Source organism: Poromitra crassiceps (assembly GCF_964638095.1).
Source record: "Poromitra crassiceps genome assembly, chromosome: 1".
NCBI classification, from domain to species: domain Eukaryota; kingdom Metazoa; phylum Chordata; class Actinopteri; order Beryciformes; family Melamphaidae; genus Poromitra; species Poromitra crassiceps.
This window is the reverse complement of record NC_139623.1, coordinates 34,193,309-34,209,948: the sequence shown is the minus strand read 5'-3', so window position 1 is coordinate 34,209,948 and position 16,640 is coordinate 34,193,309. Positions and strand designations below refer to the sequence as shown.

Sequence of the window (16,640 nt, the reverse complement as noted above, 5' to 3'; positions counted from 1 at the left end):
CATTACTAATGCAATACAGGTTGGATTTAGCCCTGTGACACCGGGTTGCCCGAAGCTGCATTTTAATTGGTCAGTTCCTGGCATAATGAAACATGTCAGTTCAGCTGGTTGGCATGAAATCAAACTGGTTTAAGCTCGTACACCGGACCGGACCGGCAAAACCGGAAAACGACCCATGCCTAGCACATGCACGCACACACGCGTCCGCATGCACATGCACAAAACACGCAGTGCCAGAGGGGGGTGGGGGAGAAGGGTCCGACCTGCGCAAACCTACACTGCTTACTTCAACACCTGGGTGAGATTTTTTTCAACTTCAAAGGGGAATTCATCTGATGCAGCAAAACAAGTCAATCCATTTCAAGCAGAAGTCTATATTTCTCCCCCCACATAGTATTTACAGCAGGAAGGTCTATTGCATATTTATGACCAATAACACACACACACAAATGACCTCTGCACAAAAGGTTTAGAAAAAGCAACATTGGTTGAGGTGGATAATAACACTCCACCATGTAAACTCACCGCCAGCCACCTCTAGAGGGCCATTTTTCTTCTTGAGCTCCTGTATCGCATCAGTGAAGTCTTTCCCTCCCTTCTTTTCCAGAGCGCCACCTGTAGGTGGAAGAGAGGACTGGGGTGATAAATCCCCATGTACTGTAGACAACCAGACAGACAGGCAGAGAAAGAGGTGGGGGCGATGGTCATGCAGGCAGATATGAAGACAGGCAGGCAGAAATCGATACTGCAACTCATTTCACCTGGCCGCTCTCTGAATGTGAGCTTCCACCTCCCACGCAGCATTGTGGTGGTTAGAGTTACTTCCACTACTGGCTCACATACCAAGAAGCTGGTCTTCTCCAAATGACTCATTCTGAGTCAGTCAAACTACTGTGTTAAAGCCTCAGTCTCTAATCGCTTCACTCTGCCTTCACATACTGGCTGTTCCCCCCTCAAATTAAACTACAAGAGTTACTGATTCACTAGTCTCTCCCCAGACTCAAATATTACGTTGAATCGCTGCGCTCCGCATACTACATAAGTGAGTCTGTGCCAGTTAACAGCCACTGCTGGTTTTGAAGGCGGGTTGAAATTGAATGAGTGACAGGTCGTAGCACCGATGAGAGAGCAAATGGGCTGCGCCTCCCGTGTTGTCTGATCGCAAAGTCGTTACTGATTGGAGAGGACTGAAGCCATCACTGGCATATGACTGGCCAAGTGAACGGTTCCCTCCCATAACCAGCCCTCTGAGGGAAAGTGTCCCAGACCCAGAGAGAGCTCTGCAGCATGCAGTAACGTAGTGTATCAGCGTAAGAACTCTCATGGGTCTGGCGTCGAGACTACTGATTCACTGACGAGACAAGACAGCTAAAAATGAGCCTCATATTTATTGAGGCTACAAAAGCTTTGTTTACATTGTTTTCATAATGTAAACATTTAAAGTAAAACATACTCTTTAAGAATCTAGATTAATATATCTGAAGTTTATGAAAATGTACTGTATTTGGCCCTAATGAAATGCGGTTTGGGGTGCTAGAAAAGCAAATGTACAGTAACTATGCTCTCTTCCGGTTAATTTTAATTGCAAAAGGAAATTACTCAACATGCTCTTTTTGATGTTTTGCTGAGCCCTCCTCACTCCAGGCACCTCATCTCTAGATTTGTGTGTCTATTTGATGACTGTACCATGGCCTCTACTGAGAGGATCAGAGAGGCATGGCAGGAAGAACTTGGTACTGAATTATCTGACATTATATGGGAAAGGAGCCTGTCGGTTGTACAACTCTGCTCAGTTAATAGCAGACATCAGCTGATCCAGTTTAATGTCACTCAGCGTCTCCATTACTCCAAGCATAGGCTACATAAGATATATCCCTCTGTCTCACCACTATGTGATAGGTGTCAGGGGTCAGAGGGCACATTGTCACATGCTTTTTGGTTCTGCGCTTCACTGTCCGGATTCTGGGCTAAGATATTTGACTGGTACTAGAAGGCTTATAAAATAACCCTTCAGCCCGAAGCAGAACTTGCCATCTTCGGCTGCTCGGAACTCTCTCTGGACTTCCCCACAACTGTGCAGCAATCTCTGACGCAAGGGACATTTGTTGCCAAAACACTAATCTTGAAAGAATGGAAGTCTTCTACTTCGCCTTCTTTTCAATTGTGGCTGACGGAAATGACCTCTGTTATACGCATGGAGAGGATTAGGTTCCTGAGGACCGACTCACTAAATAAGTTCTTTGCCATTTGGGGCCCGTTTCTAGCCTACCTTGTTGAGGTTGCGGGAGACGGATGAGCACAATAATGTACCTCTTGTAAAAGTATAAGCACCTTACACGACTGGTAGCACTGAATGTTGAAAATGTGTATTTATTTAAATTTTTTGTTGTTGTTTGTTTGTTTTTTCCGTTCTGTGTCTGAGCCTGTTTGTCTTGTTCATATGTTGTTCTGAAAAACTGGAAATAAAATATATATAAAAAAAAAGAAGGAAATTACTCCACATTGATTACACTTAGGGATGTCACGATACTAGAATTTCTGCTTCGATACCGATACCTAGGAAAATATCGATACTTGATACCATTTTCAATACCACGCGGGGGGGGGATGACAACACATCAAGAGGCATAAAGAATAAACAAAGACAGATGGACGGACAGACGCACGCTTCTCCATAATCTAGGCCTGATAAAACTCATTAAAAACCTTGCACTCACACAGCAGATTACACCTGCTCTAGTCATCAGCCTATCAGAACACTTTGAGTTTGTTGAAGCAACAGATACCCACCAATGACAGGGAGGGAGAAATCAGTAGTATGTTGATTTTTCATTAAGAGAAGGTACTGCTGATATCGATACCTGTTGCAAATGAGTATTGTATCAGTTTCAAATTTTTAGTATAGATTTTTTTGATACTATCGATACTTTTGACAACCCTAATTACACTGTTCCAAATGCGTTTCTCAAATCTAAAGAGCCGAGGGAAGCCACACAGAAGACCAGAGAGGAGGTTGATGATCCGAGTCCAGCAGAGCTAAATCAAATATGGCTGTTCTGGCTACAAGAACATGAAAAACAAGCAGGCAAGAAAAACACAATAAAGTTAATGCCAGCCTTTCAAAGAAAAGTTAGTAAAAACCGGCTTCCAATTATTTCAAGCAACAACGTGACAGCCAATCCAAACAAACAAATATAACATAATGAATCTGGTCTTTGTAGTGCAACAGCTTGCTGTGTAGTAATTAGTGGTTAGAAACCCATTAATCATCATTAAAAGAAAACTTCTCAGTGACATATGCGCATTGATCAACCCTCAAGAATTTGAATCTGAACCCTCAAGAAATAAATGTGTCTTGTTTGCGATAGAAACATGAGGATATTCTCATGAACTAGCTGAATGGACAGCACAGTCAAGCGGGTCGAGGTTGCAAGAAACAAAGCGGCTCCCAGGTTGCCCACATTGCAGTCGATTGAAGCAAAGCAACAACCAGCATAGTTTGCCAATTACAGAAATACTATTTACTGTATAGTGTAGTCAGTATATGTGTTATATGATGCACTGTTATGTGTACCTCATATTTCAGTTACTTAGGACTGCATCTTCCGCATGACTAACAACAGTTCAATCCTATCCTATAACAACAATGCAAAGTCTCTGTGTGTGAGTGAGCAGAAATTGCCACAGCTATGACATTTTACCTGCGATTGCGTTGAATCGTTCAGTGTCACTGCGCTTGACCTAATGGAGCCGGTTTTTGAACTAAGTAATTAGAGCCGATTAAATGGGCAAAAATTACTAATTAGTGGCCAAAATGAGTCAATACAGGTTCAGCACCATGGAGAGCTCCATTTGTTAGCTACTGATGGAGTACTGTACACCTGAGTGGAGGAGCACACCTGAGCAGAGTTGGAATCAGCCAGGGAAGTGGACTATGAAAACCCTCGGGGGGGGAGAGAGGAGAGTGGGCGAGGCCTGACTACATGGCCAGTGATTGGATGCTTCAATGGGTATCAAAATAACTTATAATAAGCATGTGAAGTCTCTGTGAGTGGGTGAGCAGAAATTGTGTTCGGCCACAGAAATGCCATTTTACGTGCAATCGAGCTCAATCTTTCAGGAAGTGTAAAGAGCACCCCTGCGCGTGACCTAATGGAGCCAGATTCCTTAAATTAGGTCATTGGAAGGCTTTGTCGATTTTCAACCCGCTTTGTATCACACTTCTCTATGTTTTCTACATTGGGAAATCCTTTTTGTCTGCCTGCAGAAACTCCGCCCCCGCCAGCTGGCATGGAAGTGCCTGGAATAAACTGCAGAGATCGCGAGGCAGGAAAACATGAAGACAAAGGTAAAGGCTTTTCCATCTGCATAATATTGAAAATGAATTGAAAATCAGCAAAGCCTTCCTTAGTTTAATGGCCGAACTTGCGATGCTGCGCAAAACACTGCGCAGGCATTCCGCTAGTATTTTGAATTTATGGTTGGAGAGCACGAAACGTTTAAATAGTAACTAAACTAGATCACTTTTGTGGGTTTGCTTTGCTTCTATCTAGTGGTTAAAAGCAAGTGATTGTAATTGCTATCTTCTATTGGCTGATCTTTTGTGCCATATACTCATGGTACTGTATGGTAATTTGGATGACAGTTTCCACCAAATGGCATAAATAGCACAATGGAGCATGTAATTGTAGTGGGGTAGCAGGTTCAATACTCGCCTTCACCAACATTCCCATGTATTGTGGGTCACTCTACTGTATATCAAACGGCATCAGTCAAAATGTAAAAATAGAAAATGCAATGCTGTTGTGACTTTTTTATATTGACTACAATGCAGGCTATCTGGCATATGCAGAGGGAGAAAACACAGGCAGTCGTGGTCTCGGTGGCGTCAATGGTTCCTTTACCTACTTCACCACCTGTATAGATGGAGGAGTTGGTCGGGTGAATGACAGCGTCGCTCTCCACGATAGAAATGTCGGCTTGGACAACTTGCAACTACAGACAACGACAACAACAGGCAAACAACATGGTGGTAAAAACACAGTGAGTGATGTAACAAGATGGGAGAAAGACGAGAAGAGGAGAAAAAATGAAAGAGAAAGAGAGGAAGTAAAGAGACACAGAGGTGAACGCGCTCCTTATTGGCTGATGAGGTCACAGGAAAAAAGGAGGCAACTGGGAACATGGCAGCTCAGATTATCTGATTAGGAAACAGGATTGCACAGAAAGCCAGACTAACTTTCATGGAACTAATCAAACTAGATTGAATTGTTTTGTTGATACTCTTCAATTAAAAAGAGTGATTGACAGTACATAGCCCAATATTCACATTTTATTTTTTACAGGTACAATTTAGGACATCAAGACAACCACATTTTTTCAGTTGTCTGGCTAATTGCATAACCCTGTATTCTGGAAAAGCACCCATGAGCATTAAGAAGAACCGTGAATTTTATGATCGCACTCCAGGCCACCAACTTTACAGCAGTGAGCAGCTAACGTCAGATTTCTGGCTGCCATGGTAAATTATTGCTCTATTTCAATGTGTCTCTGGAGCAGCAACAACGCAAATGCCTGTACATTTATGGTACTTTGTGAATTCATTCATTCATCATTATGAGATCTGGTAGCCAACTGTAAGGGGGAAACCTGGAGTGTACCTTAAAATATCTATATGATAGGCAAAGCTGCTCTGAGGGGCTTTGGTAAAATCCTTGAACGTCTCCACAGAAACCCTTGTCCTACTACCAAGTGTTATATATTATTCATATTTCACTGATCCTCAAGACAAAATTAGTCTTTCTGCTGCCCCTCCACTAAGAGGTCAGAGGTCAGAAGTCAGGCTCAGCCACAGAGCAGGCCAATCACCTGGGACCCTTATCATGTATTCATACTGCGAGCAACAGAAGTCCATTCATTTCTCGCAGAGTGGAGTGACCAGGGAAATTCGGGATGTGTGGACGTTCAACCAGTTTTTGTTGGCTGAGAAAAGTTGGCCACGGGTGAACTTTTCGCGGTCATCTGCCATCGAACGTTGGTCAGATTTCCTTGATTCCCAACTGATCTGATTTTGTTTTGTGAGCAGTAGTTCCGCTTAGTACAAAATGGAAGTTCAAAGCTTCCCAGTTCTCCATAACTGGACAGGAGCGTCAATGTCTAAAAAACAATGCTTGGAGTATGGCGGTATCCTTCATTGGGGTCGATGATGAACTCTGTTAAAAAGTTATTTGAGTTTTTCTGTAGGCTATATTTAATGCTAGCTAATTCGCGCTTGCTTGCTCGCTAGCTAGCTATGTTGACTTGACGTAACATTAAAGCTGCAGACCACTAGAGTCAGAACAGAGGGACACATCAACCTAGTTGCTCGCAGTGTGAACAGTCACTGCTAATCAATTTCATTATCAAGCAAGATTTGTTGGTACACCTCTTCAAGTGTTTGCATCTAATTTATTGCAGATTTAATTTAAAATAGGTCATCAAGTTGTTGAGCTTTCAAGGATTTTTTTTCTCTCTCCCAAAACCCCCACCAAGAGCAGAGGGGGGTGGGGGAGAGGGGGCTCACCTAGATCATCTTTAAGTTCAAGTTCAGCATTGGTGGGGTTGATGACCCCCTCCACGTCAAAGCCAGCCAAGTTACTGACCTCGCTGTGGATGAGGTTGAGCTGCGGAGGGGGAGGAGGCAGGGAAAGCGGGGGGGGGGGGGGGGGGGGGGGGGGCATGCCGAGAAGGGAGGGGGAGGTGGCAAGAAGGGAGGAGGGAGGAAGCAAAGCCATTAAAAAAAGATTCACACCACAACTTAAAGGGATAGCTTGACTTTTGGTATATTGCAAAACTGGACACTGTCTGCTCTACAGCTGTGGTCATACTGACAGCCAAGCTGCTTGAATGCACATAGTGACTGAATGCTGAGCGTACCTGAGTGGAGTGAGATATCCAATTTACTGTCTGAATATATAATATCATATGTACAGCCTACTGTCTCTATGAGAGTATACATGTATGTACAGTTTACTATCTTTTTTGATTATATGTCTTGCACTGTTTCTTTAGTCCTGTTGACCATATGATGCCAGTGAACACCGTTACTGTGTACTGCAAGTTGTGTATACCATATGTCTGTGCACCAAGACACGTTCCAGCATATTAATTGTACTTGGTGAATTATATTAGTCGGATACATTTTAGTTGGCTTATGGCTAGCTGTATCCCATCATTTCGATAAGGAATACTATCAATGCTTAGGATTTTAGGAAGACTGAAGGATGAATGTCATGAACAAAACAAAAACCTAAAAATTAAAAATGTCAAGGTATCCTTTTAATGGTAAGATTTTCCAAAGGACTGGCAACATCCTTGTTAGTATTTCAGAGTTTAGATTTGATTTGATTAGTCATCTGTTATCCCAATTCAATTTAAGCAACCACTTTTAGACTTGATAAGAAAATGCCAAGATCATCCCAAGACAAAGCGTGGAGCAGAATAGTGATTTTATTTGTGTGACAGAGATGGAATAATCCACGAGGGAAAATCTAGGGGGAGAAACTGTGCAGTTACAATAATTAGACTATAACATAGCAACACACCCCGTTTTCTATTCATGGGTTCATTTTCCTAACAAGTGGGAGGTTCACTGTATTAATTTGATTCATTATCTTCCATTGATTTCAACAACTATTTCATTGAGTACTGCAACTTTTTACAACTGAAGAACAGCATCCAAATACAATAACTGACTGTAATCACTTTTAAGATCCAATTAAAGTATTGTCTTTGTCCTTGTCATTGCATTTTAGCATGAGGGAATCCTCTGAAAATCTATTTTGGTCTGCATAAGTAGGGGTGAATCCCTCAGTAAAAGTCATTCAAGTAGTTAGTACAGGCATAGTGTTAGTAAAGCAGTGAGCTGCTGGAGGGGCTCGTATTGGTGATTTTCTTTCAACCTAAGTGTAGCTTGGCATGGGTTATCAGAATGCATCCATTGAGTGTTTTAGATAATTAGCTTACACGCATCAAGGGTTATACTGAGCTGAGCTGACAGAAAACTGACCTTTTGACCCAGGAAGAGGCTCTTGGTGGAGAGAACAGTGAAGCTATCGGCTAGAGTTCCCTCTGTGGTGCTGTCTGCCGACGCCGCTTTGCTCACCTCACCCTGTTTCTGTGGAGACAACCATCAGTCTCATCATCCATATGGTCCAAATGACCTGTTTCTGTGGAGACAACCATCAGTCTCATCAACCATATGGTCCAAATGACCTGTTTCTGTGGAGACAACCATCAGTCTCATCAACGATAGGTCCAAATGACCCGTTTCTGTGGAGACAACCATCAGTCTCATCATCCATATGGTCCAAATGACCTGTTTCTGTGGAGACAACCATCAGTCTCATCAACCATATCGTCCAAATGACCCGTTTCTGTGGAGACAACCATCAGTCTCATTATCCATATTGCCAAATGAGAGCTGTATGATCATGTGACACTTGATGAATGTGACAGTGACAGAACAGCGGCTCTGAAGCTGGTGGCAGGGTGGTAGTACTCTGAAGCTGGTGGAAGGGCCGTAGTAGCCTACTCTGAAGCTGGTGGCAGGGCCGTAGTACTCTGAAGCTGGTGGAAGGGCCATAGTACTCTAGTCTAGTGCAATCTCAGGTTTGATTCTGATTTGAGACTACCTGTAGTCACAATTCTTTTGGATAGCCCAATCTTGATACTCAAATTCCTATAAAGTGACTATAATATGTCACTAAAAAGTCTACTAAAGGCTCAATTATGCTCAATGTTAAATACGGATATGCATACAGACGGAGCCTTCTGTCGGTACTCTGCATTCATTCCGTGCATAATTGTGCATGTTTTCTGAAAGCTTATGGATATGGATGAAAGAGCAGTACAACACTCATTCACACATTTGACTCTCTACTGCCTACTAGTGGATGTATTGCTTAACATGATACCAACAAGAAAAGACGCATGCAAGTATGCAAGTATGTGGGCAGTAACGGTTACATCATTTGTAACAGACGTATTTATTTTCGCATGAAAACGGAACATGAATGAGCCTTGAGTGTCAAGTGATACTCATAATTGTGTGTAAGTAGTCGATAGATATTTAATGTCTGGGCTAGGATTAATTTTGGATGAGGGTCACATCGTCTATAGAAATGCACTACTAGGCAAGGCAAGTGGCACTTTGTTGAACATCTACTAAAACTAGTCGAGTACATGTATCACCATGGACTATCCAAATAAAGTGTTACAGGCAATGTACACCAGATACGTTACAGCTGCGTTGCGGATACGGCAAAACTGCTGGATCGACTCTTGCCCATGTTATTGATGGGCGATACATGTGGTACGGGAAAATTACGCAACTGTTCTATTTTTGTCGGACCCCGCATATGTGTGACAGATTAAATGAGTGTGGGTCTGTTCGCAGCCGTACGGGAGCCGTATCGCATATGTTCCATTTGCGGATTCTTTGACTTCTAACCATATTGTTGTATTTTGTACAATGTTGTCTACATAATGGATTTCCCCATTGCTATAAAAAGGAAGCAATCAAAATTCATTATCACTTCTTCTTCAAGAGACATTTTAAATCACAACAAATAATGGAAATGACAATGGGATTAGGTCAAACGATTTGATGAAAACCGATGATTTGATGATACATTTATGAAGAACAGCATCAGGGTTGATTCGGCAACAGAATTCAATCATTGCAGAAAAGCAACTACCGGTATCCATATCTGCAATATGATGCAATATGTGCTAATTCCTGACTTTCCCAAAGTCAATTTGAGTCAATCCGCTCAGACTGAGTGTGACAGTAAATTACTGGTCTAACAAGGCATAAAATCCCCATGAACTCTAAACATGAACTTGACATAAAAACAAACACAGGGTCCTAGTAGCTAAACAAGCAAAGTTATCATGTCAGTTTGAATCTGGTTCATGACATTTGCTGAATGCCACTCTTGATTTTACCTGTCACCTTGCTCTGCCTACTGTTTGATAAAAGCAGAAATGCCTTAAAATTACCTGAGGTCATTTTAACCCTATACTGAAGCTCTTAGGTCAGGAACTTTCCAAATAAATCAAATTCCAGTCCCTGTGACTGTAACAGTTATGAACACATGAACATCAGTCCAGACTGTTTGTTATGCTATGCTTCCAAGCAACAACATCCTTCCCATAAATACCCATGAACCCTTTTGTTTTGGGGTTATTTTCTGTAATCACATTTTCAAGCATCTTGGTGCCACCCAAGTTTGAATGACATTGTTCTCACCTCCCCAAATGAGCTAAAGGAGTAAACGCTCCTGAGTTTGAATAAACCGCTTGAAACATGTCCGTTCAGCTGATGCCCTACCTTTGGCCTCCCTCCCTTTTTCCCGCTGAGTTTCTTGGTAACCTGCTTCTTGGGCGACTTGGGTTTCTTTTCGGGGGCGGGCGTGACGGGTGTCTCCAGTTTGCCCTTTGCCCCTCTCTTCTTCGCTAGCAGCTCTGGATGGATGTTGGGCAGAACTCCGCCCGCGGCGATGGTCACTCCTTTTAGCAACTGAGATAGTAGAGACAAAGTAGGAGACTTCAGTTGTCTGGGTCCAACGCAGTCTGGAACAGTGTTTGCACTCATATTCATTAATCATCTCTGCCAATGGATTTGGAAGGAGGTTATGTTTTCACACCTGTCTGGTTTTTACCAGGATATCTCAAAAGGTAACAAATCAATTTGGTGGAAAGATAGCTCTTGGCCCAATAGAGAACCGCAGGGATGACGTATTTTTGTAGTCGGAACGCGGAAGTCCCGGACTTCATGGTTCTTCACTGTTTCTGCCTATGGGATTTTTGAATGGGTTTTTGGCGCAATGCTTCAAATAAGGTCTCTGGGCAACGCAAGCTTAATTAAAGGCGAACCAGTGTTCAGCGGGATAATCTTCACACATGAGGACTACTTTCATGAGTTTTGAAGTGTAAATGCGAGCCCTAGAAGTAAAAAGCTCATGCTAAGATAATCCAGAACTACACAGTGTCGCATAGGCTTCCACGTCACGTCACCACTCGACCTGGAGTGTTGTTGATATGTGCACTGATTACCCCGGGCTGAACCAGGTGAGGGAAAGATCATTTCCGTGTTCGTCCTTTGAAGTGATGACGTTATTGATGTATAATATCCCCGTCGACTCAACAGTGTAGTCTCTAGGGCTGGGTATCGCCACTGACTTCCCGATACGATACGATTCCGATACACAAGGTCCCAAGTCGATACGATTTCCGATACGATATGATATGATTCGATATAGATATTTTAGTTACAATACCAGTTTTGCTTTGATAATGGAAGAGATTCTCAAAAAACTAATGCTGTAAATTGTACAAGGAACCCTCTAACCTGGTGCATTATTAAAACATATTAATATTTACATTAAGAATTGACCATAAAGCAAGCAGTAACATCATGTAATTATTTTTTATTTAAACATGACCAACATAGTCATTCAACATCTTATCTTTCTTTACAGTCTTCTCTCTCTTTCTTTACAGTCTTCTGTGAGAAGCCAAACAAATTTAGATGTCCACTATACAACAGAATCATTGAAAAGCAGCATGTTGTAAACAGTGTTTCATAAAGTATAAATGCTTTGTAAATCAAATTAAATCAAATTAAATACAGCTCATGAACATTTCCAGTTCACAAACATTATAGTGCAAACAGATTTGAGGTCTGTACATCTGGCTCATGGTGCATGCACAATGCACATGTAGCCTACAGTATTTATGTTTTTGTTTCAACTACAAACATAAATAAACGTAAACTTGAAACTATGTTTTAACTACCACACACAGCCTATAATATTATAGCCTATGTTTATAAAAAAAAAGAAAAAATGTAAAATGCATTTTAAAAGATCGATACTGGGATTTATGTATCGATACTTGTTCCTTCACATGAATATCGATTCAATATTGATTTTTTTAACCCAGCCCTAGTAGTCTCATTTAGCCGTTTGCTAGCTAGCCGCCCTTTTAATGGCACGTAAAAGCTTAAAGTCGAGCTGAACCCAAAAATGACTTTTCTTTTCTTTTAGATCAAATAGCTGGGTATGCAGTGCACCTATTTAATAATGTATGCCAAAAAAAAAAATCACAAAAATGTAATTTCTTTAGTTTTTCACACTTTTCACATCAAAAGTTCATTTTTCAAGATTTCATTCATAACAGTAATCTACAGTTTGCTGACGTCACCTAGTACTATCAAATGTCTACCCCATTTCAACCAATCATATCACGACATGGCAGCTGTCAATCAAATCTTCATTTCAGGATAATTTTCTCTTCCAAAAGAAAGAGAAAATGGCGCCTAGTGCCTGTCATCTGGCAGAATTCCTATCCCATAAACTAAGTACTAACTTGGTATGTTGATATACACAATAAAGAAAACTGTAATGCTTAAGAATGCAAAGAAATGTAACTGGCTCGTTAAAACGCGCATTCCAGGAATATCGTATTTACAGCAATAGCAATAATGGGATGCGCACTTGAGAGCCTGGTTGTCAGGGGTCGCCCCTCGGAGATCCCAGGCCGACGGGCTGCATTCTCCGCTCGGCAACACGAAGGCAGCTGGCTGACTGCGGCTCGCTGAGCTCCACTCAGCCACTAACCTCGCGTCAGCAGGGTCTTCCCGAGGAGAGCGCCACATGTTGAATCCCACTCGATTTGGAGGCAGAACACGCCAGGATTGGCCAAAGCCAATCCAGTCCCCAGAATTGTCAAATAAAATCATCAACATGATACTATGGCCCGCCTCTCAACCTGTCATCTCAGACAAATTATGTTTTCAGTCTGAAACGGACTCCGACGCACGCGACGAACGGGTTCAGTTCGACGTTAAAAACTCATAAAAGTGGTCTTCATGTGTGAAGATGATCCTGCTGAACACTGGTTCGCGTTTGAATAAGCTTGCGTTAACCACAGACCTTATTTGAAGCATCGCGCCAAAAACCCATTCAAAAATCCCATAGGCGAAAACAGTGAAGAACCGGGAGTGTTGGCATCGATGTTTTCCGGACTCATTCCTGCGGCTCTCTATTTGAGATTTCTGGTGGTGATCCAGATCTGGGATTTCCACCAATAGATGATCATTGATCACCCCAAAATGTAATCAGTTCATGCTCGAGTCCAAGGCGATGTTTGAGGCAAATTTGATGAAATTCCGTCAAGGCATTCCTGAGATATCGCGTTAACAAGCTTGAAAATGGCGTTCGAGAGGTCACAGTGACCTTGACCTTTGACCTTTGACCACCAAAATCTAATCAGATCATCCTTGAGTCTAAGTCGATGTTTGAGGCAAATTTGATGAGATTCTGTCAAGGCATTCCTGAGATATCGCGTTAACAAGCTTGAAAATTGCGTTCGAGAGGTCACAGCGACCTTGACCTTTGACCTTTGACCACCAAAATCTAATCAGATCATCCTTGAGTCTAAATCGATGTTTGAGGCAAATTTGATGAGATTCCGTCAAGGCATTCCTGAGATATCGCGTTAACAAGCTTGAAAATGGCGTTCGAGAGGTCACAGCGACCTTGACCTTTGAGCACCAAAATCTAATCAGATCATCCTTGAGCCTAAGTCGATGTTTGAGGCAAATTTGATGAAATTCCGTCAAGGCGTTCCTCAGATATCGCGTTAACAAACATCGGACGGACATACGGACGGACACCCCGGATCCATAAAACCCGGATCCATAAAAATTTGAATATCATGGAAATACCATGGATGACCATGGGCTTCAGCGGATTGTCAAGCAAAGACGATTAAAAAATTTGGTGGAGATGGTGTCAGTCATAACTGAGAAGTAACTGCTGATTTTCTTCACACTATTCTAATTTCTTGAAATACTGTTTTGGGAGTTTTCTGGAGCTGTAGGCTAGAAATATTTCACTTTGTGTGTAATGAATCTATAATCTATGAAAGTTTCACTTTTTGAAAGGAATTATGGAAAAAAACTAACCTTTCCATGATATATATATTTTTTTGGGAAAGGATCTGTATATAGACATCCCAGTTTTATGTGGAAATCTCAGCTTTTTGGCACCAACTAGCGGTGGGAAAAATATTCTTACTATGATGACATGAGATGTTATCCCATTGTCACCCACAACTTTCAAAATTGCAGAGTAGGAGGAGAGCAGCATTTTCTGCCCATTTCATCCTCCTTTAAGTAATGGATCAGCAAACTCGGGGCATATTGAACTATGGCAGGGGCACTCAATTAAAATTCATAGAGGTCCAGTTAGAGAAAATGTCCTCAAGCAAAGGTCCGGAACATTGTAACGTAGATGCGTTATGATTCAGTGCCATTGAACTTAGGCTACTTCAATGATTGCAGTAGCTTAATGGTACAATGTCTGTATGTAGTCAATGACTAACTGTTAAATCAAAACCCAACATCAACAATGTTGTTTTAGTTTTCATATTTAACTGGATTAATTATAAATAACTAGCCTACACTAATAATAAATACATGTTCTTTTCTCATTTCAAGTAAAATAATGGCTGCATTAAAAAATAACATACAACAGAGTGCTTTGGGAAAATGTGCATCTTAAAAGTGCTTTAATTTTAGAAAGAAAATCTTCTTTTCTTCCCTCAACACCTTTTCTCTTGAGAGAAGTGAGCTCCCTATCTATCTATCTATCTATCTATCTATCTATCTATCTATCTATCTGTCCGTCTGTCTGTCTCAATGTCTGTCTCTATGTATCTATCGGTCTGTCTGTCTCTATGTATCTGTCTGTCTGTCTGTCTATCGATCGTTCGCAATACAAACGTCACATGCCGTTGGGCAGTGAATGTGTGAGTGTGCCCTCAGTCTGGATTTGAGTGTGTTTGCTCGTGTGGCGCTTTCACAGACAGGTTAGGATCGCATCGCACTTCACATGAGACATACTGCCTGGTTTTGAGCTGCCCGTGAGAACAATGAATGAACATCTAGTCTGCCTGCACCGGATCAAAACAAAATCTTTGTTTTTGTGGTCTACTCGTTTCTTTTGAGCACGCCATGTGAAATGACTTCTCTCGCATATCTCTCGCCTCTACTTCGTCCATGTGTCACTGACGCTCTCTCGCCTGCAGCACTGGAACCGACTGGAACAGGCAGAATGGAATCGGATATTTGATTGGCTGAGTAGCATCACGTGTGATGATTTACAGCGCATGCATTGGTCTGTGAGCTTCCTGGCAGATAAACCAGTACCGTAAAGGGTAGAAAAGCATGTGTCGGTTAAAAAATAAAAGCTCCGTGAAATGTAACAATTCTCAATGATTTATAGGTTATAGGGCTCGGTCCGGATAGGACGGCATCTGGGTCCGGATGCGGACCGGAGTCCGGACTTTGGGGATCGCTGAACTATGGTAATCAATGCAACGTGCCTGCTAGGGTCCAGTTGACATGAAGATGGCCTAAAATTATGTTTTTAGATCTCTGTACAACAACTGACCTGGTTTAGCTCCTCATCGTTAGCGATGGCCAGCAGGATGTGTCGTGGCGTGACGCGTCCCTTCTTGTTGTCCCTGGCTGCATTACCTGCCAACTCCAGGATTTCAGCTATAGAAAAAAGATATATAAGATGATTTCATCATCAATAACTATTGTGATGCATACAGAGTTCAGAAAATAGTATGCAGGGCTCCAGACTTTTGCGACAATTTTTTGAGAGTGTGCGAGTTAAAATTTCACATGGCCACATTCGTGTGAGTGCATGATGATCATGAGTTTTCGAAGCGAAGAGGTCGACGGTGGTCCTGCCGAACCAACACATCTGTTCTAATACCTATATCTGTGCAGTCTCCATTCTCTCACCAGTAAGTGGAAACCCCTGAGGAGGTCTGCCCCGCTGACGCTGTTCAGTAGCCTATTCCAGGGATGTGCATCGCTCGTTAATGCTGCTCCATGACAGAAGACAGAGAGAGGGGAAGACAGCGCGTCCCTCCCTGTTTGCTTATGTGACTGACCATGCTGGTTCCGTGGCCTATGCCGACTCAGACACAACTGATGATGAGAGTGCAGGTAGGGAATCACCAACTGAGCCAGTGAAGAAGAAAAAGTACACTGATGGACTATGATGTCAGACAGCATGTTAAACTGTGATGGACTATGATGTCAGACAGCATGTTAAACTGTGATGGACTATGATGTCAGGCAGCATGTTAAGCTGTGATGGACTATGATGTCAGACAGCATGTTAAACTGTGATGGACTATGATGTCAGACAGCATGTTCAGCAGTGATGGACTATGATGTCAGACAGCATGTTAAACTGTGATGGACTATGATGTCAGACAGCATGTTAAACTGTGATGGACTATGATGTCAGACAGCATGTTAAACTGTGATGGACTATGATGTCAGGCAGCATGTTAAACTGTGATGGACTATGATGTCAGACAGCATGTTAAACTGTGATGGACTATGATGTCAGGCAGCATGTTAAACTGTGATGGACTATGATGTCAGGCAGCATGTTAAACTGTGATGGACTATGATGTCAGACAGCATGTTAAACTGTGATGGACTATGATGTCAGGCAGCATGTTAAACTGTGATGGACTATGATGTCAGGCAGCATGTTAACTCATTG

The 16,640-nt window shown here is 42.2% G+C and overlaps 1 protein-coding gene across 3 annotated transcripts in view; it reads right to left on the bottom strand.

Moving 5' to 3' along the window:
• Positions 1-16,640, bottom strand: part of macroh2a1 (macroH2A.1 histone) — a 45,615-nt gene that overhangs the window by 17,232 nt on the left and 11,743 nt on the right. Inside the window, exons 3-7 of one of the 3 annotated variants that reach the window (XM_083641094.1) lie at positions 15,501-15,607; positions 10,373-10,561; positions 8,005-8,155; positions 6,563-6,685; positions 526-615 (exon numbers count right to left, since the gene is read on the bottom strand). In XM_083641094.1, coding sequence (XP_083497220.1) covers positions 526-615; positions 6,563-6,685; positions 8,005-8,155; positions 10,373-10,561; positions 15,501-15,607 — 660 coding nt within the window. Of the gene's footprint in view, positions 1-525; positions 616-4,904; positions 4,996-6,562; positions 6,686-8,004; positions 8,156-10,372; positions 10,562-15,500; positions 15,608-16,640 lie in introns of all 3 variants that reach the window. The other 2 variants (XM_083641092.1, XM_083641093.1) reach the window with 2 other exon arrangements.